This window comes from Lipotes vexillifer, unplaced genomic scaffold (assembly GCF_000442215.2).
Source record: "Lipotes vexillifer unplaced genomic scaffold, Lipotes_vexillifer_v1.1 scaffold995, whole genome shotgun sequence".
In the NCBI taxonomy this organism is placed as follows: Eukaryota; Metazoa; Chordata; class Mammalia; order Artiodactyla; family Lipotidae; genus Lipotes; species Lipotes vexillifer.
Window position 1 is genome coordinate 559,364 of NW_006785389.1, and position 23,825 is coordinate 583,188.

The following is a 23,825-nucleotide window of genomic DNA, read 5'->3' on the forward strand; positions in this document are numbered from 1 at the left end:
ATTTTCCGATTTTCTACTTGGCCAGTTCGCTACCTGACCCCCTGATACCCGACCGGCCTCTCTGGTGTGCAGAGCAAACCTGTTCCTCTCACCTCCTCCATCCAACTACAGAGTCCCCCGTCTGCCCGTCCTGCCCCCTAAAACCTCAGCACCAGGACCCGGGCTCCTCCTCCACCTGCCCCGGACGGAGTCCCCGCCACCCCTACTACTGACACCCCAGCCTCCTCTGTCCCCTCCACTCTTCCCTCCTCCCAGCGGCCAGAGAAATCCTCGGACCTGGAGTCGCCCCGCGGCTCACGAGGACCTGAGCATCCCGACCGCCCTCAGGGGAGGCGCGGGTTCCTCAAGGGGCCCCACCGCGGGCACCATCGGGTCTCAGGGGCTCCTAGGCAGCAGCTCCTGCACCCCACTCCCCAGAATTCACCCGCGCATCCTGCCTGGGAGCGCCGCCATCCCGCCGCCCCCCGCCCCGCGCTGCGCCCCAGCCCCATGGCGCAGACCCTTCAGAGCTGCAGCCGCGGGACTGACCTCCGGACCCGGCTTCTGGCTGGGCCGCTGGGCAGGAGCGGGCGGGCTCGCTCAGTGCTTGTCCTTGGCGCCCGCGCAGAGCTGGCTCCGGAGATGCCCGGGGACGCGGTGGACAAACTCGCGCGAATGAACAGGGCTGAGCTGCTCAGCGACACGCACACCCCCCAACCCCCGCCCGCAAACACAAGTCAGGTGGTTAAAACTGTCTGTGACACCAGCACAGGCGTCAGCGTGTTCGCTGCGATTCCGTTAATAGTGGGGAGGGTCGGGGGCCTCTTCGACCTCGTTCGTTAGGGAAAGCAGTTTAGGAGGTCGCCCCGGGCAGGGTTTTAGTGGTTGAGAATTACTTGTGCAGGAAGTAAGAGTACGCAGTATTTCTAAACTTGGTCTTCGAATATGAACAAACACACGCCACACACGGAGGAACACATGTATGCAGCATGTGCCCTGGACTCAAACACAAAATATCTTTTACACTGTGCATCACAGTCCCAATAGTTCACGATTTCCCCTCCTTTTTCTAACCATTCTCACACCTCCACCCGTATTGATTTCAGTTTGGCATCTATACGAAGCAAGGTCAGTCACCTTTCTTGTCAAGGATGTCATGGCAAATACTTTAGAATTCTGGGCCATCGGGTCCGAGTAGCAGCTACTCCACTTTGCATGAAAACAGCCCAGATGTTAGGTAAGGAATGGGTGTACTTGTGGCAAGGAGCCATTATTTACACAACAGGCTGTGTGCTGGATGACCAGAGTCTGCCCATCCCTGACCTAGAGAATACTTTATGCCAGACCCTGGAGTAGATAAAGCCAAGAAGTTCCTGTAAAAAGTGTTGTTTGGACAGAAATGCAAACATATATACTTGAAAAAAAAGAAATATTTTATAAAAATTTGAATCCTGTGAATTGATAGAGTGTAATATAAAAATAAGAATAGATTATTGATATATGTTCAAAATTTGAAATAACAAGCTTTAAAAACACCTCTCATAAACCTTGGGTTTCTCTCCTACAAATTGGGGATCATATTAGTTCCTATTTCATGGGACTCCGGTGAAGGTTACATAAGATCTTCTATGCTCAGCACCATACCTGACAGGTGGAAAGTGCCCAGGAAATTTTAGCATTTATCTAACATTAGCAGTAACCGACTGGTTAATCTGCCCCAGGCAGAGGGGGTGTCCTGCGGGCAGGGAATTGTCCACCCTGAGACTCAAACTGCCCAGAGGACCGTGCATGGAGACTCTGGTCTCCAAGAGCCATTGATAAGATGCTCCATCTGGCTGTGCTCCTTCTGTGTCTCACAGCACCAAGCCCACATCCTCACTTTCTGGGGGATACAGTCTGTGATAATTCTGATAGCCTATGAGATCTAAAGCAGTCCTGAGACAGACCATTCTGCGACTTTGGAAATTTTCTGTATCTGCACTGCCCAGTGCAGTAGCCACTGGCCACGTTTGGCCACTGAAGCATTCCTGGGGCAGCTGAGAAACTCTGTTTTGAATGTTATATAAGATTGATTCGTTTACACTCAAGTAGTCTCATGCAGCTAGTTAGTGATTACTGTATTGGAGAGCAAGAAAATTATACCTGAATTCGTTCTCAAATGCAATTCTCTGTAATGATACTATTGACATTGACATTTGGGGCTGGAACATTCTCTGTGCAGGGGGTTTCCTGGTGCATTACACCATGTTTAGAGGATCCTTGGTCTCTTATCGATTACAGCCTAGTAGCAACACCAATTTTGGACAACCAGAAATATCCCCAAACTTGCAGGGAAATTCCAGGAGGGGGCAGTGGAGTATCACCCCAAATGAGAACGTCTGGTCTACCAGAAAACTTCTGAGGAGAAATGAAGGAAATCTCCACCCACATAGGTTCCCTCATTTTACCTGCACTGGGGGGTTTTGCGTGCATTCCAGCTAAAGGCCCTTTCACACCGGGAGAGTTTACAGTCTTTTCCAACATGAATTTTCTGGTGGTGCGTCGGGGAGGAGGCCTGCCCGAAGGACCCCATCTTTGGTGCACGCACACGGCTTCCCTGCAGTGGGGAATTTCCCGTGATTATTAAGAGTCGGGTCTTCGGTGAAAGCTTTCCCACACTCAGGACACCTGTAGGGTTCTATCTGGGAAGCATACTCTGATGACTCTGAACATTTGACTTACACAGGAAGTCTTTCCTCATCCCTCACACTGATAACATATCCTCCCAGGGACTTTTCTGATGCTTGAGAAGGGCCAGCTGGCAGGTGAAGGCTCTCTCACATTCCTGGCTTCCCTCCCAGGTGCCTGGCTGGTGAATCCTCTTGTGTTCTGACAGGTGGGAGCCGATGAAGGTTGGGGATATGATCACAATCCTGCCTTGTGGTAGGTTGCAAACATGGCCCCAGTTTTCCACCCTCCCCCATGTCCGTACCCTTTGTCCTAAGTGTGTAGTGCCCTCCTCTTCTGAATCTGTACTTGGCCATGGAACTTGCTTTGGCCAAAGGGATGCGGGTAAAATGTGATTTAAGCAAAAGCTTGGAAAGTGCTTATGAAACTGGCATTTGTTTCTCTCTTGCGTCTTTACCCCTGCCATGAGGATGAACATGACCAGGCAAGCCTGCTGGAGGATGAAAGATACCTGGAGTAGGGCCAGGTCTCCCCAGTGCCCCAAGAGAAGCCAGCCTAGGTGAGCTGAGGACGAGCGTCCACCAGGCATCTGGAGGAGCCCAGAAACCTCAGCGGAGCCACCTCCACGACCCCTTGTGGCTGTTGCTCCTGAAGTTTGCCAACTAAAGGATGCTGCCCACCATTCCGTACCACCTACAGTTCACCCTGAAAGGAATTCAAGGTTAAGACCCGGGTGAGGCACTCTATGCTCTGGGGAAAGCGGCAGAAAGGCCCCTCTGAATGCAGCTTTTTTTTGGCCCTTTGCTGTTTGTCCATTTCTGTTCCCCCTCTAACCTTAAAAGAACCTAATCAGAGGAATGAGATCACTAAGCAATTGAAACCAACTCCTGACTTATTCTCTCCTGAATGCACATCATGCCTTGTCTAACCTGTCGATTCTTTTCCTAGATAAAAATAAGTATGACTAGCTGTCTACCCCCAATAGCGCCCCTAAGCAATCCTGCCGGCAGATCATGTGGGCAAGATAACATCTGAAGAGAGACTCAGCCAGTTCTGCATGCAATGGAGAATCATGCAGAACCCAACCTCCTGCCTCGATGATTCACTGAGATTCCTCCATTTTTCCCTTTAAAAACTGTCAAGGCTGAGCAGAATCTTTGGAGTTGGTCCCTGGACATGAGTCCACCATCTCCCCAGATTGTCAGCTTTCCTGATTAAAGCACCTTTCTTTTCTGTTGACAGTTGCCTCTTGAATTATTAGCTTACGAGCAGCAAGTGGCCAAACCTGGGTTTACTTACACCTCAGACATTAGATATGTTCAGGAGAAAATAATATGACCCAAGATTCTTTGAGTCTCCCATACTTAGAAAAGCACTAAATACATTAACTGATATGTCTGTTCGTCCCAACGAACAGTAGCCTTGTAATGAGGTGTGTACTTGACTGCATGGATCCCTTCTCCAAAATCACACAGAAACTGACCTCCTACCTACCTTTTGGAGCAGTTCCTCAGAGCTCTCTGACAGGCTGCTTCCTGGGCTATACTCCTCAGTAAGTCCCCAAATAAACTGAAACTCACAACTCTCACATTGTGCATTTTTACTTCAATCGACAATTTCTGTGGATTTTGTTGTTGTTGTAGTTAAGTGGCATTACTGTGTCTAAAGATAAGTGTTACATGCATATTCCAAGTATTTATGTAATATGTGAAGAGGTAAGTGAATGGATGCTATGAATCTTGGAAGGGATGAATGTTGGAAGATGCTCTTCCACTCACAGCTGTGTGACCATCTGGGAAAGTCCCAGTGTCCACATGTGTGAGGTTATTACCATGACGGTTAAGGGCAGAGACTCTGGAGCCAGCTTGCCTGGGTTTGAATCTTGGGTTGGCTACTTATGATCTGTGTGACCTGAAGCAAGCGACATGAACTCTCTGTGCCTCTGTTCTCTTGTCTTGGAAAGATGGATAATAACAGAACCAGCCATATGGTTGTGAGAATTAAGTGGATCAAAATGTGTAAAGACATTAGCTCAGTGCTTACGACATGGTCAGTGCTCAAGAAACATTCCTTTTTTATTTTTGGCCATGCCATGCGGCATGGGGGATCTTAGTTCCCTGACCAGGGATCAAACCCGTGGCACCTATATTGGGAGCTTGGAGTCTTAATCAGGGAAGTCCCGAAATATTCCGTATTCTAAATATTTGTGTAAAGATGGAGGAGGTCCTAGTCAACGGGAGAGAGAGACAGAACTGAAGAACACACTCATTCACTCATGTATTCATCACAGCCTGGTGCCGGGGCTAAATTAACATAACAGACCTGGTCAGTGGTGGACACAATAGCCATTCTCCTTTGCTGTAATAATAGAAGCTAGAAGGTGACACAGGATTGCCCAGCTAAGGACTGCACTTCCCAGCATCTCTTGCAGCTAGATGTGGTCATGTGACTATGTTCTGGCCAATGAGGTTTGAGGAAAAGTGACCTGGGCATCTTGTAGGAGGTGCCCTCTGAAGGACTAAAGTGTGTCTTCCCCTTCCCTCTTCCCCTCCCCCTTACCCTGAGCCACAATGTGGATGGGATGTGGGAGTGAGCCCTCTCCGGCCACGTGGCACAGAGCACCAAGGTCAAAGGAACTTGGCTGTCCAACTTCACGGGGATGCAACACACCGGCTGGGGGAGTTTTACACACAGACCACAGCTATGAGAGAGACATCAAGTTTGGTTTATTTAAGCAGCTGTATTTGGGGACTTTACATCACAGTAGCCCAGCATGCATGATTCCAGGGTGCTGAGTCAAGAGCAGGAAGCAGAGGGAGCTCAGGTATTAGGAAGCAGTGACAAAGCTGAGACAGCACAGGGGACATTCACACACCTTGATTTCACGAAACTCTAACACAGGCAGAGGAACAAAGGTGCAGTTTGGGTCAGGTTTCAAAGGTTCAGGAGGAAATTGGGAATCAGAGTCAGAGTCATCCGTTTCCAAGTAATAGGTGAAGCAAACACTTGGCTTGAAGGAAAGAGAACAGAGAAGAAAGAAGAGAACGTTAGTGTCACACTAATGACATTTTGGGGTCAGATCATTCTTTGTAGTCAGGGGGGGCATCCTGTACATTGCAGGATGTTAAGCGTCATCTCTGGCCTCTACCACCAGGTGCCAGCAGCACTATCCCTTTAGCTGTGGCAAAGAAAAATTTTCCAGACACTGAAGGTGTCCCCTGGGGGATAAACTGCCTTTGGTTGAGAACAGCTGCCTCATCCCATACTTCTGTTCTTGTGGTTGCGGAAAGGTAGAGAACTTCCACTGCCCATGGGCATGTGGCCCAGGTTGAGAGATTTAGGGTTCACATCTCCTAAGCTGATGATTCGTTCACTGGTGAGCACAGGACCCGAAAGGAACCGATCAGAATGCTCTCTGTTTCTAGATTATTTGGTTCATCTACAGTGTCTCCCCATTGATATCTCATTAGTTAGTTGCATGGGGAAAACAAAAATCAGAAAGTATTCAGTGGAGAAAAGGGACAAGCATCTCAGCTGAGTGGATCAAAATTCGTATCACCAATGATGGCAGACAGACCTAGGGTGCATCTAGATGTGATGTCCTGATAACGACAGGGCATCACTTAGGTGGTATTCCAGAGATCGTAGCTTATCCTGAATGTCATTAAAGGGACAGCGTAAAAACAAACAAGCAAAGAAATGAAACAAAACAGAACCAAAAAAGCAATCAACATTGTACGAGGTGTGACTCTGATCTTCAGACTCATCAGTGTCATAAGAGGCAAAGAAAGACTGAGGGGATTTTCCAGCTTAAAGAGACTAAAGATACATTACTAAGCACAATATCTGTCCCTACACAGCACCTTGTGTAGGAGGAAAAAGAACACCAAACAGACAGTATGTAGTAAATTAACAAACCTGGAATATGGACAGCAGGTGTGACGAAAGTGTGTATCAGGGTTAAAAGCTCACTGGTGAAAACATGCCAACAGTAGGATAGGAGAATATTCTATTTCTAAGGTGATACACAGGGAAGAATAGTTATATATATATATATATATTCCTATAGGAATATATATGAATATATATAATATGAGAAAACATGAAAATAGAAAAAATGATAACAATTGGCGAATTTGGATGATCTTTGTACTGTTTTTTTAAAAGTCTTTGATTGTCATATTATTTTCTAATAAGAAGATTTTTTAAAGAGTCCTCCCTGGCACTGCTGCAGCCTCTAATAGGAAAGGCGTTCTTGCGAGCATCCTGACCCTGTGCCTCCCCTGACCTCTCCCCATGGCCCCGCTGGTTCCCCATCAGGGCCTCTCCAAGCTCCACTCCTGCCTGTCAAGAATCCCAGAGAGCACATGCCTAATTGGCCAAGGTTGAGTCAACGTGCCCAGCCAGGAACCAATCATGGGGAACCTTGGCATTGCCGGCTCTGATTGGTCAGGGGCATACCTGGAGCTGGTCTGAGGATGGGATCAGATCCAACCAAGGTGCATAGAGACAGGTGGTCCCCCAAGAAAAATCAAGGATGTTAGCAAAAGAAGGAGGAATGGTAATCAGGTGGACAAATCCATAGCAGCCTGCCTCAGCAGGGACCGTTCCCTAATTCATTCCTCCATTTAATCAGCCCACCTGTGTACAGTGCCTACCGCTGGTTACATCTGTTCTATGCACAGGGATATGTCATTGAACAACAGAGCAGGTTCCTGCCCCCCGCCACACATACACAGAATTACTCTAGTAGGGAAGACAGATGATGAACACACAGACAGAAGGTATTCTCTCAGGTAGCAATAGTTACTCTGAAAAAAATTCAGCAAGGCAGGGGGTTAGATCCAGATGGGGAGGAAGTGTCCAAGGGAGGCTTCATGGAGGAGGTGCCATTGGAGAAGAGGCAGGAATTAGGAAAGAGAAGGAGGCAGGAAAGAGGGCAGCATCCTCAAGGAAAACCATCCCCCAGAGGATGGGGCCACATCCTTGGGGGCACGGGGGCATCCAGCCACCCAAGGGTCTCTGCTGGGCAGAGAGGCTGGCAGATGTGCCTGAGTTCTCAGAATCCAGGGGCTTCTGATTGAAGGGAGGAAACAGGCAGGCTTACCATGGGACAGATCGGCAGGACTCTGAATGACAGTCTTCCCTTCATTCCAGTGGACTTCTTTCGTGGTTCATCAGGGTTCTCAGAAAGCAGGGCTGAGAGAGGAGGAAAGACTCATGAGGCCATTTTGCCCTCTGAGGCTTGAGAAACTCAATAATAATATCTTCATCATAAAATCATTGACAAGAACCAACATGTGTGAACTACTTGCTATGTGTCAGGCACTCTTTTAAGTATTTTACGCATCATAGCTTAATTGATTGTTCATAATAACTCTGAGATGGCTACTATCATCCCACTTTAGAGATGAGGAAACCAAGGCACAGAGGTTAGGACACTTGCTGAAGGTTGCACACAGTGCCTACAGACATGCATTAAATTGCATCCCGAAGGCCCACAGGGAACAGAGAGGGAATGTCAGTGAGTTAAGGAGCTGAGGTAAGACAACAGGGTCTCTGGAGATGGTGGCACCCTGGGGAGCCCGTGTCCAGGAGGAAGGGGCAGCTGATATGCAGCTGCCTGTGGGGATGCCTCTCCAGAAAATTGTCTAGTTTCCCCACAGAAGACAGATGTCTTGATTTAGAGTGAAGTCTCCTAATATTTCAAAGCTACCAACAAATCCAGATATTTTCTTAGAAACTCCTACTCTCCTGCTGGGAATGGAAATCCGCCTCTCCACGGAGGACCATTCAGTCAAACTCACCAAATTACAAATGCACATCCTCCTTTGATGCAGCCATTCCCCCTTTTAAACATATTGTCCTGGGTATACTCCCCTGTGTGCAATATGACCCAATTATAATCTTATTTCTACTTGCATTTATTGTCATCCTCAAAGACTGGGAATAACCCGAATGGCCACCTGCAGGAACCAGGTTAAATAAACTACAGTACAGTACAGACAGACCATGGAATGCCAGGCAGCTGGAACACAAACTTGTCATCTTGTGGGGAAGAGTCCCCAAGATGGACAGGGGACACAGGGCTTAATGTCAAAGACCCCGAGGCCAAATGCTTCAAATTCCAGCATGAGCTAATCATTCATCCTTGTCACCCCTCAGATTTCTCATCTTCAAAATGGGGCAATCACTGTCCTTACCTCACAGAGTTGTGAAGCATGAGTGATTGGATGCTTGGAAAGCATTGGGACTGTGACTGGAAGATATCAAGTGCCAGATCAGGATTAAATGAAACAAGGCAAAATAGGAACTGGCAGTGGCATATACAGTACACACAGTACATCAGACATAAATACATAGTAACAGATGCATACACATCCTTGTCTGTATGAGCGAGCATAGAACATTCTGGAAGATTGGACAAGAAACTGGAAAGTAGCTACCTCTGGTAAGGGAGTAGGTAGCTAAAACAGTGGCCTGTATCTTGTTTTGTATGATGGTTACACACAGCTATAGACGTGATGAAATACAAGTAAAAACACACATGGATTGTGCCAATATCTATGGACTAGTTTTGATGTAGTGTCATCATATAAAATAAAGATACTGGGGGAAATGGGATGAAGTGTCCATGGAACTTCTATGTACTATTATGGCAACTTCTTGTGAATATAAAATGATTGCAAAGTAAGATGTTTCAGAAAGGAAGCATCACAACAGACCCAGCATCCCTCATTCATGAGGCCAAGCCACGAGCAGGGTCCACAACCTACTCCACTCCTGCGCATCCCCTCAGCTAAATCGTTGGGTCAGGCCTCCATCATATCCCAAACAAATGACTTCGTAGCCCCTAGACCTGGCAACTGGATGCAAGGCCAGTCCAGGCAGGTGACCAGATCACAGAAAGGAGCCCAGATTGATTCCAGCTCCCAGGAGACCCAAGAGACACCCCTGCAGGCTCTGAGCAGGGGAGAGACAAGACCCACTGACATGAGGGGATGTCGGGGATGTTCCATCCTGGATGCCCCTCAGGGCCCTCCCTTCCCAGGAAGAGCCAGTGGGAGATATTTGGGGTTGGGATCAGTCTTCAGGGTCAACACTTCCTCATCAGGTCTCCCCCGGGGGCCCTCCCCACTCTCACCTGCCCACAGTTTTCCACCCCATGTGTGTCTCACCTCCTTTCTCCGGTGGCTTGGTCTGCACCTCCTCCGTTTCCTGGCCCTCGATGGTGCTGAGAGGTAGCATCGTGACACCACAGGTGCTCCCTATGGACAGGAGACCAGAGCAGTCAGTGTCTGGGCTGGGCACCCAGATGGCCCGGGTGTGAACCCCAGCACTGCTCTCAGGTGTCGGATGGACTCAGACAGCTCTATCTCCTCCCCAAGTCTCCAGGTCCCCAACATCCAAGGGGAAGTGTTGGCAATGCCTCCCTCTAGTGTTCTTCCAAGGCCCAGTGCGTGATCTGGGGAGAGCATTTGGCATGACACCTGGCAAGGGCAAGGGCAGGGATCATGGGTCTGGTGTTTATTCCCCTTTAGGAAAAAGAAGAAATATCTTGACACAGAAAGCTGGGACACTGAAGGTGAATAACAGTTAACTGGATATCAAAAGGGCCTGTGGTGTCTGGCATGTGGCAGGCACTAAATAAGTGCGCTCATGGTTAGCATTCCCAGTGCCGTATTTCAGGGCTGTCCTAAAGCTACATTGCAGCTTGACCAAATGGTTCAGACCAGGACCTCGCTTCCCTGGCCTTGGGACCCCTTCTGGTACAGGATGCTTAAGTGATTGCCTCTCGGGACTGCTGTGAAGATGAGGGGACCGGTCCACAGACACCTCACCACAGCCCTTGGGGAGGGGTCAGCACTGCAGCAAGGGTGCCTAGCAGCAGGCTCAGCTGTGGGGTCCTGGGACCGCGCCTCCACTCCAGCTTTACCCTGGTCAGGGCTTGGACCAGTGTGTCTGGAAGGGGTGGGCTGGGGGGGTTCCAGGCTGCCAGTCACTTGTCAAGAGAGCTCAAGGATTAAGTTTGCCAGATTTAACAAAATGACATTACAACAAATACACAGCAAACTGAGATTTGAATTTTAGATACACAAATCATTTTTTGGTATAGCATAACCGAACACTGCCTGGGGCATGTCTACATAAAAAGTCATTTTTTATTTAGTTTTCTAAATTATGTTTAAGTATAGGCAAGTCCCATGAAATATTTGGAACATACTTATACTAAAAGGTAATTCATTATTTGTCTTAAATTCAAATTGAAGTAAGCATCCTGTATTTTACCTGGCAAGCCCCGATTCAGGGGTTTTTTAACCTCTTGTGCTGTCAGCTTTCCCGTCCATGAAAATGAGGAAAATAAATGATTAAACATGAGGATTAAATATGATTAAATACACACACACACCCTCAGAACACACTATCTGGTAACTGAGAGTCAAACCTCTTCTTTGAAGCCTTTTTAAGATGCTTAAGAACCATCACAGACTATCACACATAATCGTGCAAATTTAAGGTGCATCGTATAGTGGGACCAGCCAGCCAGGTACACACACACAGAAACGCACATTTTCAGATGAACACTGAGGAAACCAGGGCATAACGACACACCGACATCTGCAGACACACTCCAGGGAAATCTGAGACCCCCACTACTCAAGCAGGCAGACCTGCTTGTCAGTACTGAACGCCCCATTCACAGGCAATCGTGCACACGCACACACACACACACACACACACACACTTGGGGCACACAAAACTGCAGATGCACCAGCTGAAATTACACATCACCCTCCCACACAATTTCCCTCTGGCTGACACCCGGGGCCCATCCCCCGAGGCTGCCCCTCAAAGATGCGCGCCCCAAACAGGCTCCCTGCCCCCGCCCGCAGCACGCAGGCGCACAGAGGCGCTGGAGGCTCAAAAGCTGTTTTCCAAGCGCGCTTCTCATCTGCAAACCTTCTTATTCGTTCTTAGTGAACCCCCAAACCTTTCCGGAGGGACTCCCCGCTCCTCCTCTAAAACTGCTCTATGGACTCCCCCCAAAGTCATGTTCCTATGTTTTTATTCGGCCAGTGAGATAAGCGAACCCCTGACACCTAACTGGCCTCTCAGGTGTGCAGACCAACCCTCATACCTCCCGCCTCCTCCATCCAACTACAGAGCCCCCGTCTGCCCCTCCTACTTCCTAAAATCTCGGGACCAGGACCCGGGCTCCTCCTCCACCTGCCCCGGACGGAGTCCCCGCCACCCCTACTACTGACACCCCAGCCTCCTCTGTCCCCTCCACTCTTCCCTCCTCCCAGCGGCCAGAGAAATCCTCGGACCTGGAGTCGCCCCGCGGCTCACGAGGGCCTGAGCATCCCGACCGCCCTCAGGGGAGGCGCGGGTTCCTCAAGGGGCCCCACCGCGGGCACCATCGGGTCTCAGGGGCTCCTAGGCAGCCGCTCCTGAGCCCTGTTGCCCCGAACGCACCGGCGCATCCTGGCCAGGCGGCCCGGCCCTCCCTCCAGGGACCCCGCAGCGCCATCCGGCCGCCCCCTCTCCCCTCCCCCCGACCCCGGCCCGCGCTGCGCCCCCGCCCGGATGGCGCAAACCCTTTAGGGCTGCGGCCTCGGGACTGACCTCCGGACCCGGGTTCTGTCTGGGCCGCTGGGCAGGAGCGGGCGGGCTTGCTCAGCGCTTGTCCTTGGCGCCCGGGTAGCGCTGGCTCCGAAGATGTCCAGGGAATCTGTGGACAAACTCGCAGGAATGAACAGAGCTGAGTGGCTCAGCGTCACGCAAAGCACTCCCCCATCCCCGGCCCCAAACAGAAGTCAGGTGGTTAAAAGAGTCTCTGACACCAGCACAGGTATCTGAGTGTTGGCTGCGATTTTAGTTTTAGGGGGGAGGGTCGGGGGCCTCATTCGTTAGAGGAACCAGTTAAGGAGGTCGCCATGGGCAGGTTTTAACAGAATGAGAATCATTTATGCAGGTAATAAGGGTAAGTACTGTTTCTAAACTTCTTATTTGAATATGAGGATATGCCGCACACACCTAGAAAGACATGTATGTAGCAGGTACACTGGACCCAAACACAAAATATCTTTTATATACTGTATACCACTCACAGTAGTTCAAGAGTTTCCCTCCTTTTTCTAAACATTCTCACACTTTCACCCGTATTGATTTCAGTCTGGCATCTATTCAAAGCAAGATCAGTAACCTTTGTTGTCAAGGATGTCATGGCGAATAGTTTACCCTATCTGGACCATACAGGCTGTGTCACAGCTACTGGACTTTGCAGGAAAGCAGCCCAGACTCTACCTAAGGATGGACGTGGCTGTGCTAATGAGCCCTTATTTACACTACAGGCTGTGGCTGGATGGCCAGAGTCTGCCCACTCCTGACCTAGACATTTTTCTGTGCCAGCTCCTGCAGTAGATGAAGCCAAGCTGCTCTCTGGCAAAAGGGCAGTTTGAGCAGAAATGTGAACAGATACAGTTTGTTGCTTTTCTTTTAAAAAAGAAATACTTTATGAAGATATGGGTCCTGAGAGTCGAAAGACTGTAATATAAAAATAGCCATTGAGTCTTGGTTATGTACAAAATTTGAAATAACAACCTTAAAAAAGCTCTCATGAGCCTTGGGTTTCTCTCCTATACATTGGGGATCATATTAGTTCCTATTTCTTGGACTCTGGTGAAGGTTACACGAGATCATCTATATAAAGTGTTCAGCTCCGTATCTGACAGGTGGAAAGTGCCCAGGAAATGTTAGCATTTATCTAACATTATCAGTAACCGACTGGTTAATCCGCCCCAGGCAGAAGGGGGTGTCCTGCGGGCAGGGCACTGGCCACCCTGAGATTCAAACTGCCCAGAGGACCGTGCAAGGAGCCAGGAGTCTCCAAGAGCCATTGATAAGATGCTCTGTCTGAAGTGCCTCTTCAGTGTCTCACAGCACCAAGCCTACAACCTCACTTTCTGGGTGCTATGCTCTGTGATAATTCTGATAACCAAAGAGATCTAACCCAGTCCTGAGACAGACCCTTCTGTGACCATAGAAATATTATGTATCTGCACTGTCCAGTGAGGTAGGCACTGGCCACATCTGGCCACTTAAACCTGCCATGAGCGGCTGAGAAACGGTGTTTTGAATTTTTTTTTAAGATTGATTCATTTACATTTAAGTAGCCTCAGGCAGGTAGTTGGTGATTACTGTGTTGCAGAGCAAGAAAATTATACCTGAATTCCTTCTCACATGCAAAACCTCACGTGCATCTAGATGTGACGTCCTGAGAAGGACAGGGCTTCACTTAGGTGGTATTGAAGAGATCATAGCTTACCCTGAATCTCATTAGGGGGAATGGGTCAAAACAACAACAAAAACAACAAAATAAAAAGCCATCAATATGGGGCAGGGTGTGACTCTGGTCTTCAAAATCGTCAGTGTTGTAAGAGGCAAAGAAGGGCTGAGGGGATTTTCCAGCTTAAAGAGACTAAAGATACATTACTAAGAAGCCTGGACGAGACCTTGTGTAAGAGGAAAAAGAACGTCAAAAAGACATTAGGTATTAAACTAACAAACCAGGAATATGGACATTAGATTAGATGAAAGTGCATGTAAGAGTTAAAAGCCCAAATGCTACAACAGTCTCACACTTACCAAAGAGAATATTCTATTTCTAAGGCCATACACACTGAGGAATACATATGTATATTATATATAATGTATATGTATATTATATATATGTGAGAAAACATGCAAATAGAAAGAGAATCTGGATGATCTTTGTACTGTGCTTTGCAATCTGTGACTCTTACATTTTTTTTCTAATAAGATTTCTAGAGAGTTCTCCCTGGGACTGCTGCAGGCACTAATAGGAGAGGTGTTCTTGCGAGCATCCTCACCCTGTGCCTCCCCTGACCTCTCCCCGGGGCCCCCATGGTTCCCCATCAGGGCCACTCCAAAAACTCCCCTCCCACCTGTTAAGAATTCCAGAGACAGATCAGATGCCTCATTGGCTAAGGTTGAGTCACCTGCTCAGCCTGGAACCCATCATAGGGAACCTTGGCATTGCTGGCTCTGACTGGACAGGGGCATACCTGGAGCTGGTCTGAGGATGGGATCAGATCCATCTGAAGGGCATGGAGACAGGTGGTCCCCCAAGAAAAATCAAGGGTGTTAGCAGGAGAAGGAGGAATGGTGTCCAGGTGGACAAAGCCACAGCTGCCTACGCAGGAGGGACCGTTCCCTAATTCATTCCTCCATTTAATCAGCTCATGTGTATACAGTGCTTACCGCTGGTTACATCTGTTCTACATACAGGGGTATGTCATTGAACAACAGAGGAGGTTCCTGCCCCCAAGAACTACTCTAGTAGGGAAGACAGATGATGAACACACAGATACAAGGTATGCTCTCAGGTAGCAATAATTACTCTGAAAAATCTTCAGCAAGGCAAGGGGGTTGGAGAGAAATGGAGAAAAAGTGAGCAAGGGAGGCTTCATGGAGGAGGTGACATTGGAGCAGAGGCAGGAATTAGGAAAGAAAAGAAGGCAGGAAAGAGGGCAGCATCTTCAAGGAAAACTATCCCCCACAAGATGGGGCCACATCCGGAATGAGAGATGGACAAAGGGGCACCCAGCCACCCAAGGGTCTCTGCTGGGCAGAGATGGTGGTGGATGTAGCTGACTTCTCAGAACCCAGGGGCCTCTGGCCAAAGGGAGGAAACAAGGAGACTTACCACAGGACAGAACGGCAGGACTCTGAATAACATTGTTCCCTTCATTCTGATGGGCTTCTTTGGTGGATCATCAGGGTTCTCAGAAAGCAGAACTGAGGGAGGAGGCAAGAGGCATGAGGCCATCTTGCCCTCTGAGGCTTGAGAAACTCAATAATAATAAAATCTTCATCATGTAACCACTGACAAGAGCTAATATATGTGGAGTACTTGCTTTGTGCCAGGCATGCAATTAAGTATTTTACATGTATTATCCGTTTTGGTTCTTCATAATAACTCTCTGAAATGGCTACTCTCATCATCCCACTTTAGAGATGAGGAAACCAAGGCACAGAGAGGTTAGAACACTTGCTGGAGGTTGCACAGCAGCACCTGCAGACATGCCTTAAATTGCATCCTGAAGACCCACAGGGAACAGACTGGGAATGTCAGTGAGTGAAGGGGCTGGGGTAAGACAACAGGGGTGTCCAGGCCACAGAAAGGAGCCCAAATTCATTCAGCTCTCAAGAGATCTCTGAAGAGTCTGAGCAGGGCAGTGACAGGACCTACTGACATGAGGTGATGTCTGGTGGTTCCATCCTGGGAGCCCCTCAGGGCACTCCCTTCCCAGGAAGAGCCAGTGGGAGATATTTGGGGTTGGGATCAGTCTTCAGGGTCAACACTTCCCCATCAGCCGTGCCCTGGAGACCCTCCCCACTCCCAACTGCCCACAGTTTTCCACCCCATGTGTATCTCACCTCCCTTCTCCGGCGGCTTGGTCTGCACCTCCTCCGTTTCCCGGCCCTCGATGGTGCTGAGAGGTAGCATCGTGACACCACAGGTGCTCCCTATGGACAGGAGACCAGAGAAGTCAGTGCCTGGGCTGGGGACCCAGATGGCCTGGGTGTGAACCCCAGCACCGCTCTCAGATGTCAGGTGGACTCAGACAGCTCCATCCCCTGCCCAAGTCTCCAGGTCCCCAACATCCAAGGGAAAGTGTTGGCAATGCCTCCCTCTAGTGTTCTTCCAAGGCCCAGTGTGTGATGTGGGGAGAGCGATTGCCATGGTGCCTGGCAAGGGCAGGGGCAGGGATCATGGGTGTGGGGTGTATGACCATTTAAACAATGAAGAAATATTACGTTTTTAAAAAACTTTTTATTTTATATTGGAGTATAGCCAATTAACAATGTGATAGCTTCAGGTGCACAGCAAAGCGACTCAGCCATACATATCCATGTATCCCTTCTCCCCCAAACTCCCCTCCCATCCAGGCTGCCACATAACATTGAGCAGAGTTCCCTGTGCCATACAGTAGGTCTTTGTTGGTTATCCGTTTTAAATATGGCAGTGTGTACATGTCAATTCCAAACTCACCAACTATCTCTTCCCCACTGGTAACCATAAGTTCGTTCTCTAAGTCTGTGAGTCTGTTTCTGTTTTGTAAATAAGTAAAAATGAAAAAATATTATGCCACAAAAAGCTGGGACCCTGAAGGTGAATGTCAGTCAACTGAGTATCAAAAGGGCCTCTGGTGTCTGGCATACAGCAGACACTCAGTAGGTGCACCTCATGGCCATCATTCCTAGTGCGATATTTCAGCCCTGTCCTAAGGCTACAAGGCAGCTTGACCAAATGGTTCAGACCAGGACCTTGCTTCCCTGGCCTCAGGGGCCCCATTCTGGTACAGGATGCTTAAGTCTTGAGTCTTAAGACTGACTCTCAGGACTGCTGTGAAGACAAGGGGGCCAGTCCACAGACGCCTCACCACAACCCCTGGGGAGGGGTCAGCACTGCAGTGAGGGTGCCTAGCAGCAGGCTCAGCTGTGGGGTCCTGGGGCCCCGCCTCCACCCTAGCTTTACTTTGGGCAGGACTTTGGCCAGTATGCCTGGAGGGTGCACTGGGGGGTTCCAGCCTGCCGGTCACTAGCCAAGAGATCTCAAGGATCAAATTGGCCAGATTTAACAACAACAAGATTACAAGAAATACACAGCAAACTGAGATTTGAATTTGAGATACACAAATCATTTTTTAGTATAAGTATGTTCAAACACTGCATGGGTCATGTCTACATAAAAATCATTTTTTATTTATTTTGCTAAATTATGTTTAAGTATAGGTAAGTCCCATGAAATATTCAGGACATACATATACTAAAAGGTAATTCATTATTTGTCTGAAATTCAAATTTAAGCAGGTGCCCTGTATTTTGCCTGCAATCCCTGATTCAGGGGTTATTTAACCTCTTGCGCTGTCAGCTTTCCCCTCATGAAAAAGAGGACTATAAATATTAAGCCTGAAGATTAAATATGATTAAATACACACACACACTCAGAACACACTGTCTGGTAACTTAGAGTCAAACCTCTCCCTCTAAGCCTTTCTAAAGAATAAGACCCATCACAGACTCTCACACATAATCGTGCAAATACAAGGTGCGTCAAAGGGCGGGAACACCCGGCCAGATAGACACACACACAATTGTTAGAGACACACATTTTCAGATGAACACTGGGGAAACCAGGGCATAATGACACAAACACATCTGCAGACACACTCCAGGGAAACTCAGAGACCCCCGCCTCCCCCGTGGGCAGGCGGGCTTGTCAGTACTGAATGCCCTCCTCACAGGCAGTCCTGGACATGCACACACACACACACACACACACACACACACACACACACACCACTGCGGGCACACACAACTGCAGACGCAGAAGCCGAAATTACACATCACCCTCTCCAACACAAGTTCCCTCTGGCTGACACCCAGGGCCCATCCCCAGTTTCACCCAGGGCCCATGCCCCCGAGGCTGCCCCTCAAAGATGCGCGCCCCAAACAGGCTCCCTGCCCCCACCCGCAGCACGCAGGCGCACAGAGGCGCTGGCGGCTCAAAAGCTGTTTTCCAAAGGCCCTTCTCATCTGCAAACCTCTTGTGCGTCTCAGCGAACCCCCAAACACAACCGGAGGGGCTCCCCCCGCTCCTCATCCCTCAAACTACCGTCTGGACTCCCTGCAGTATCATTTTCCGATTTTCTACTTGGCCAGTTCGCTACCTGACCCCCTGATACCCGACCGGCCTCTCTGGTGTGCAGAGCAAACCTGTTCCTCTCACCTCCTCCATCCAACTACAGAGTCCCCCGTCTGCCCGTCCTGCCCCCTAAAACCTCAGCACCAGGACCCGGGCTCCTCCTCCACCTGCCCCGGACGGAGTCCCCGCCACCCCTACTACTGACACCCCAGCCTCCTCTGTCCCCTCCACTCTTCCCTCCTCCCAGCGGCCAGAGAAATCCTCGGACCTGGAGTCGCCCCGCGGCTCACGAGGACCTGAGCATCCCGACCGCCCTCAGGGGAGGCGCGGGTTCCTCAAGGGGCCCCACCGCGGGCACCATCGGGTCTCAGGGGCTCCTAGGCAGCAGCTCCTGCACCCCACTCCCCAGAATTCACCCGCGCATCCTGCCTGGGAGCGCCGCCATCCCGCCGCCCCCCGCCCCGCGCTGCGCCCCAGCCCCATGGCGCAGACCCTTCAGAGCTGCAGCCGCGGGACTGACCTCCGGACCCGGCTTCTGGCTGGGCCGCTGGGCAGGAGCGGGCGGGCTCGCTCAGTGCTTGTCCTTGGCGCCCGCGCAGAGCTGGCTCCGGAGATGCCCGGGGACGCGGTGGACAAACTCGCGCGAATGAACAGGGCTGAGCTGCTCAGCGACACGCACACCCCCCAACCCCCGCCCGCAAACACAAGTCAGGTGGTTAAAACTGTCTGTGACACCAGCACAGGCGTCAGCGTGTTCGCTGCGATTCCGTTAATAGTGGGGAGGGTCGGGGGCCTCTTCGACCTCGTTCGTTAGGGAAAGCAGTTTAGGAGGTCGCCCCGGGCAGGGTTTTAGTGGTTGAGAATTACTTGTGCAGGAAGTAAGAGTACGCAGTATTTCTAAACTTGGTCTTCGAATATGAACAAACACACGCCACACACGGAGGAACACATGTATGCAGCATGTGCCCTGGACTCAAACACAAAATATCTTTTACACTGTGCATCACAGTCCCAATAGTTCACGATTTCCCCTCCTTTTTCTAACCATTCTCACACCTCCACCCGTATTGATTTCAGTTTGGCATCTATACGAAGCAAGGTCAGTCACCTTTCTTGTCAAGGATGTCATGGCAAATACTTTAGAATTCTGGGCCATCGGGTCCGAGTAGCAGCTACTCCACTTTGCATGAAAACAGCCCAGATGTTAGGTAAGGAATGGGTGTACTTGTGGCAAGGAGCCATTATTTACACAACAGGCTGTGGGCTGGATGACCGGAGTCTGCCCATCCCTGACCTAGAGAATTTTCTGTACCAGACCCTGCAGTAGATAAAGCCAAGCTGCTCTCTGGCAAAAGGGCAGTTTGAGCAGAAAACTGAACGGGCATGTCTTTAAAAAAGAGAAATATTTTATGAAAATAATATTGAAGAAATAGCGTAATATTGAATCCTGTGAATTGAAAGAGCATAGTATACGAATAGGCACAAAGTCTTGAATTTGGTAGAAAATTTTAAACGATAGTGTTTTGAAAAAGCTCATGAGAGCCTCACTTTTATCTTCTATAAAATGGGGATCCTATTAGTTCGTATTTCCTAGGACTCTGGTGAAGGGTAAATGAGATCATCTATGTAAAGTGCTCAGCACCATACCTGGCAGGTGGGAAATGCCTAGGAAATGTTAGCATTTATCTACATTATCAGCAACCAACTGGTTAATCTGCCCCAGGAAGAGGTGTTGTCCTGCGGGCAGGGCACTGGCCACCCTGAGACTCAAACTGCCCAGAGGACCACGCACGGAGGCAGGAGTCTCCAAGAGCCATTGATAAGATGCTCCATCTGGCTGTGCTCCTTCCGTGTCTCATAGCACCAAGCCCACATCCTCACTTTCTGGGGGATACACTTTGTGATAATTCTGATAGCCTATGAGATCTAAAGCAGTCCCGAGACAGACCCTTCTGTGCCCATGGAAATGTTCTGTATCCGCAGTGTCCAGTATGGTAGCCTCTGGCCACATTTGGCCACTGAAACTTGCCTGGAGCAGCTGAGAAACTCTGTTCTGAATTTTATTTATGTTTGACTCCTTTACGTTGAAGTAACCATATGAAGTTCATGGTTACTTTGCTGTGGGCAAAAAAATTAAACTGAATTCCTTCTCAAACGCAGTTTCCCCTAGTAGCGCTATTGACATTTGGGGCCAGACCATTCCTTGTGCAGCGGCTGTGCCTGTGCATTGGAGGAGGTGCAGAGGATCCCTGGCCCCTTAGAGCCTAGAAGCACCACCAAGTTGGACCAACCATAATATCCCTACATTGTGGAGAAGTCCCAGGAGGGGCAGTGGAGTATCACCCCAAATGAGAACGTCTGGTCTACCAGAAAACTTCTGAGGAGAAATGAAGGAAATCTCCACCCACATAGGCTCCCTCATTTTACCTGCACTGGGGGGTTTTGCGTGCATTCCAGCTAAAGGCCCTTTCACACCGGGAGAGTTTACAGTCTTTTCCAACATGAATTTTCTGGTGGTGCGTCGGGGAGGAGGCCTGCCCGAAGGACCCCATCTTTGGTGCACGCACACGGCTTCCCTGCAGTGGGGAATTTCCCGTGATTATTAAGAGTCGGGTCTTCGGTGAAAGCTTTCCCACACTCAGGACACCTGTAGGGTTCTATCTGGGAAGCATACTCTGATGACTCTGAACATTTGACTTACACAGGAAGTCTTTCCTCATCCCTCACACTGATAACATATCCTCCCAGGGACTTTTCTGATGCTTGAGAAGGGCCAGCTGGCAGGTGAAGGCTCTCTCACATTCCTGGCTTCCCTCCCAGGTGCCTGGCTGGTGAATCCTCTTGTGTTCTGACAGGTGGGAGCCGATGAAGGTTGGGGATATGATCACAATCCTGCCTTGTGGTAGGTTGCAAACATGGCCCCAGTTTTCCACCCTCCCCCATGTCCGTACCCTTTGTCCTAAGTGTGTAGTGCCCTCCTCTTCTGAATCTGTACTTGGCCATGGAACTTGCTTTGGCCAAAGGGATGCGGGTAAAATGTGATTTAAGCAAAAGCTTGGAAAGTGCTTATGAAACTGGCATTTGTTTCTCTCTTGCGTCTTTACCCCTGCCATGAGGATGAACATGACCAGGCAAGCCTGCTGGAGGATGAAAGATACCTGGAGTAGGGCCAGGTCTCCCCAGTGCCCCAAGAGAAGCCAGCCTAGGTGAGCTGAGGACGAGCGTCCACCAGGCATCTGGAGGAGCCCAGAAACCTCAGCGGAGCCACCTCCACGACCCCTTGTGGCTGTTGCTTCTAAAACTTACCAACTAAAGGATGCTGCCCACCATTCCGTACCACCTACAGTTCACCCTGAAAGGAATTCAGGGTTAGGACCCGGGTGAGGAACTCTATGCTCTGGGGAAAGTGGCTGAAATGGCCCTCAGATAATTAGACATTTTCAGAAAAAAAAAATACTATGAACCAAGATTCTTGCATCTTCCCATACTTAGAAAAGCACTAAAATCATTGACTGAGACGTCTGTTCTTCATGACCAACAAGAACCTTGTGCTGAGGTGTGTGCTTGACTGCATGGATCCCTTCTCCAAAATCACACAGAAACTGACCTCTACCTACCATTTGGAGCAGTTCCTCAGAGCTCTCTGACAGGCTGCTTCCTGGGCTATAGTCCTCAGTAAGTCCCCAAATACTGAAACTCACAGCTCTCACATTGTGCATTTTTACTTCAATCGACAATTTCTGTGGATTTTGTTGTTGTAGTTAAGTGGCATTATTGTGTCTAAAGATGAGTGTTACATGCATATTCCAAGTATTTATGCAACATGTGAAGAGGTAAGTGAATGGATGCTATGAATCTTGGAAGGGATGAATGTTGGAAGATGCTTTTCCACTCACAGCTGTGTGACCATCTGGGAAAGTCCCAGTGTCCACATGTGTGAGGTTATTACCATGACGGTTAAGGGCAGAGACTCTGGAGCCAGCCTGCCTGGGTTTGAATCTTGGGTTGGCTACTTATGATCTGTGTGACCTGAAGCAAGCGACATGAACTCTCTGTGCCTCTGTTCTCTTGTCTTGGAAAGATGGATAATAACAGAACCAGCCATATGGTTGTGAGAATTAAGTGGATCAAAATGTGTAAAGACATTAGCTCAGTGCTTACGACATGGTCAGTGCTCAAGAAACATTCCTTTTTTATTTTTGGCCATGCCATGCGGCATGGGGGATCTTAGTTCCCTGACCAGGGATCAAACCCGTGGCACCTATATTGGGAGCTTGGAGTCTTAATCAGGGAAGTCCCGAAATATTCCGTATTCTAAATATTTGTGTAAAGATGGAGGAGGTCCTAGTCAACGGGAGAGAGAGACAGAACTGAAGAACACACTCATTCACTCATGTATTCATCACAGCCTGGTGCCGGGGCTAAATTAACATAACAGACCTGGTCAGTGGTGGACACAATAGCCATTCTCCTTTGCTGTAATAATAGAAGCTAGAAGGTGACACAGGATTGCCCAGCTAAGGACTGCACTTCCCAGCATCTCTTGCAGCTAGATGTGGTCATGTGACTATGTTCTGGCCAATGAGGTTTGAGGAAAAGTGACCTGGGCATCTTGTAGGAGGTGCCCTCTGAAGGACTAAAGTGTGTCTTCCCCTTCCCTCTTCCCCTCCCCCTTCCCCTGAGCCAGAATGTGGACTGGGTGTGGGGGGTGAGCCCTCTCCAGCCAGGTGGCACAGAGCACCAAAGTCGAAGGACCCTGGCTGCCCAAATCCACCAGTTTGTAACACTTGCCCCCTGGAAGTTTACACACAATCACCATCAGAGAGAAATCAACTTTGGCATATTTAAGCAGCTGTATTTTGGAGTTTTACACCACAGTAGCCCAGGAAGTGTGTTTTGGGAGCGCGGGGTCTAGGGTGGGAAGCAGAGGAACCTCAGGTATTAGGAAAGGTAGAGAATGCTGAGGCAGCACAGGGGACATTCCCACGCCTTGATCTCCTGATACTTTGCACGAGGCTTCGAAGGGGAGGTGCACTTTGAACCAGGTTTCGAAGTTTCAGAAGATTGTGATTCAAAGTCAGAGTCATTCGATTCCATGTAAAAGGTGAAGCAAACACTTGGCTGAAAGGACAGAGAACAGAGACGAAGGAAGAGAATGTTAGCGCCTAGGTAGCGTCCAGTCACCCTTAGTTTGGGGGCTGAGCACATGCACTCAGGGGCAGCCCACCTAGGGTTGAATTCCTACTTGGCCACGTATAGCTGGGGATCCTCGGTCAAGCATCCTGATCTTCCCTGGCCTCAGTTTACATTTCTGTATAATGGAATAAAAATAACTGCTCTCTCATAGGGGAGTGTGAGGACTGAACAAGGTAATCCTAGAAAAGGATCTTTAAATTTAACAATGTTTGCCACTTACTGAGAGCTGGAAACCCGTTAGCTGTGA

General features: G+C 49.3%; 1 protein-coding gene across 1 annotated transcript; it reads right to left on the bottom strand.

Annotated features, from left to right (window-relative positions):
- Nucleotides 1-5,473: 5,473 nt before the first annotated feature.
- LOC103079865 (uncharacterized) lies at nucleotides 5,474-16,180 on the bottom strand. The gene is made up of 7 exons (XM_007457464.1): nucleotides 16,111-16,180; nucleotides 15,377-15,468; nucleotides 12,246-12,379; nucleotides 10,386-10,399; nucleotides 9,825-9,914; nucleotides 7,754-7,845; nucleotides 5,474-5,656 (listed from the first exon to the last, which is right to left on the bottom strand). Exons 1-7 carry the CDS (start codon nucleotides 16,178-16,180, stop codon nucleotides 5,474-5,476), a joined length of 675 nt encoding a protein of 224 aa, XP_007457526.1.
- Between the last annotated feature and the right edge of the window lie 7,645 nt (nucleotides 16,181-23,825).

What these genes read in the sequence shown, in the direction of transcription:
- LOC103079865 (XM_007457464.1), bottom strand. Translation starts at nt 16,180, where the DNA reads ATGCTACCTCTCAGCACCATCGAGGGCCGGGAAACGGAGGAGGTGCAG. An exon ending in TCCTGCCGTTCTGTCCTGTG is followed by an intron (nt 12,380 to 15,376) that starts GTAAGTCTCCTT and finishes GTTTGTCCACAG; the next exon opens with ATTCCCTGGACATCTTCGGA. An exon ending in CAAGCCACCGGAGAAAGGAG is followed by an intron (nt 7,846 to 9,824) that starts GTGAGACACACA and finishes CTCCTCTCTCAG; the next exon opens with CCCTGCTTTCTGAGAACCCT.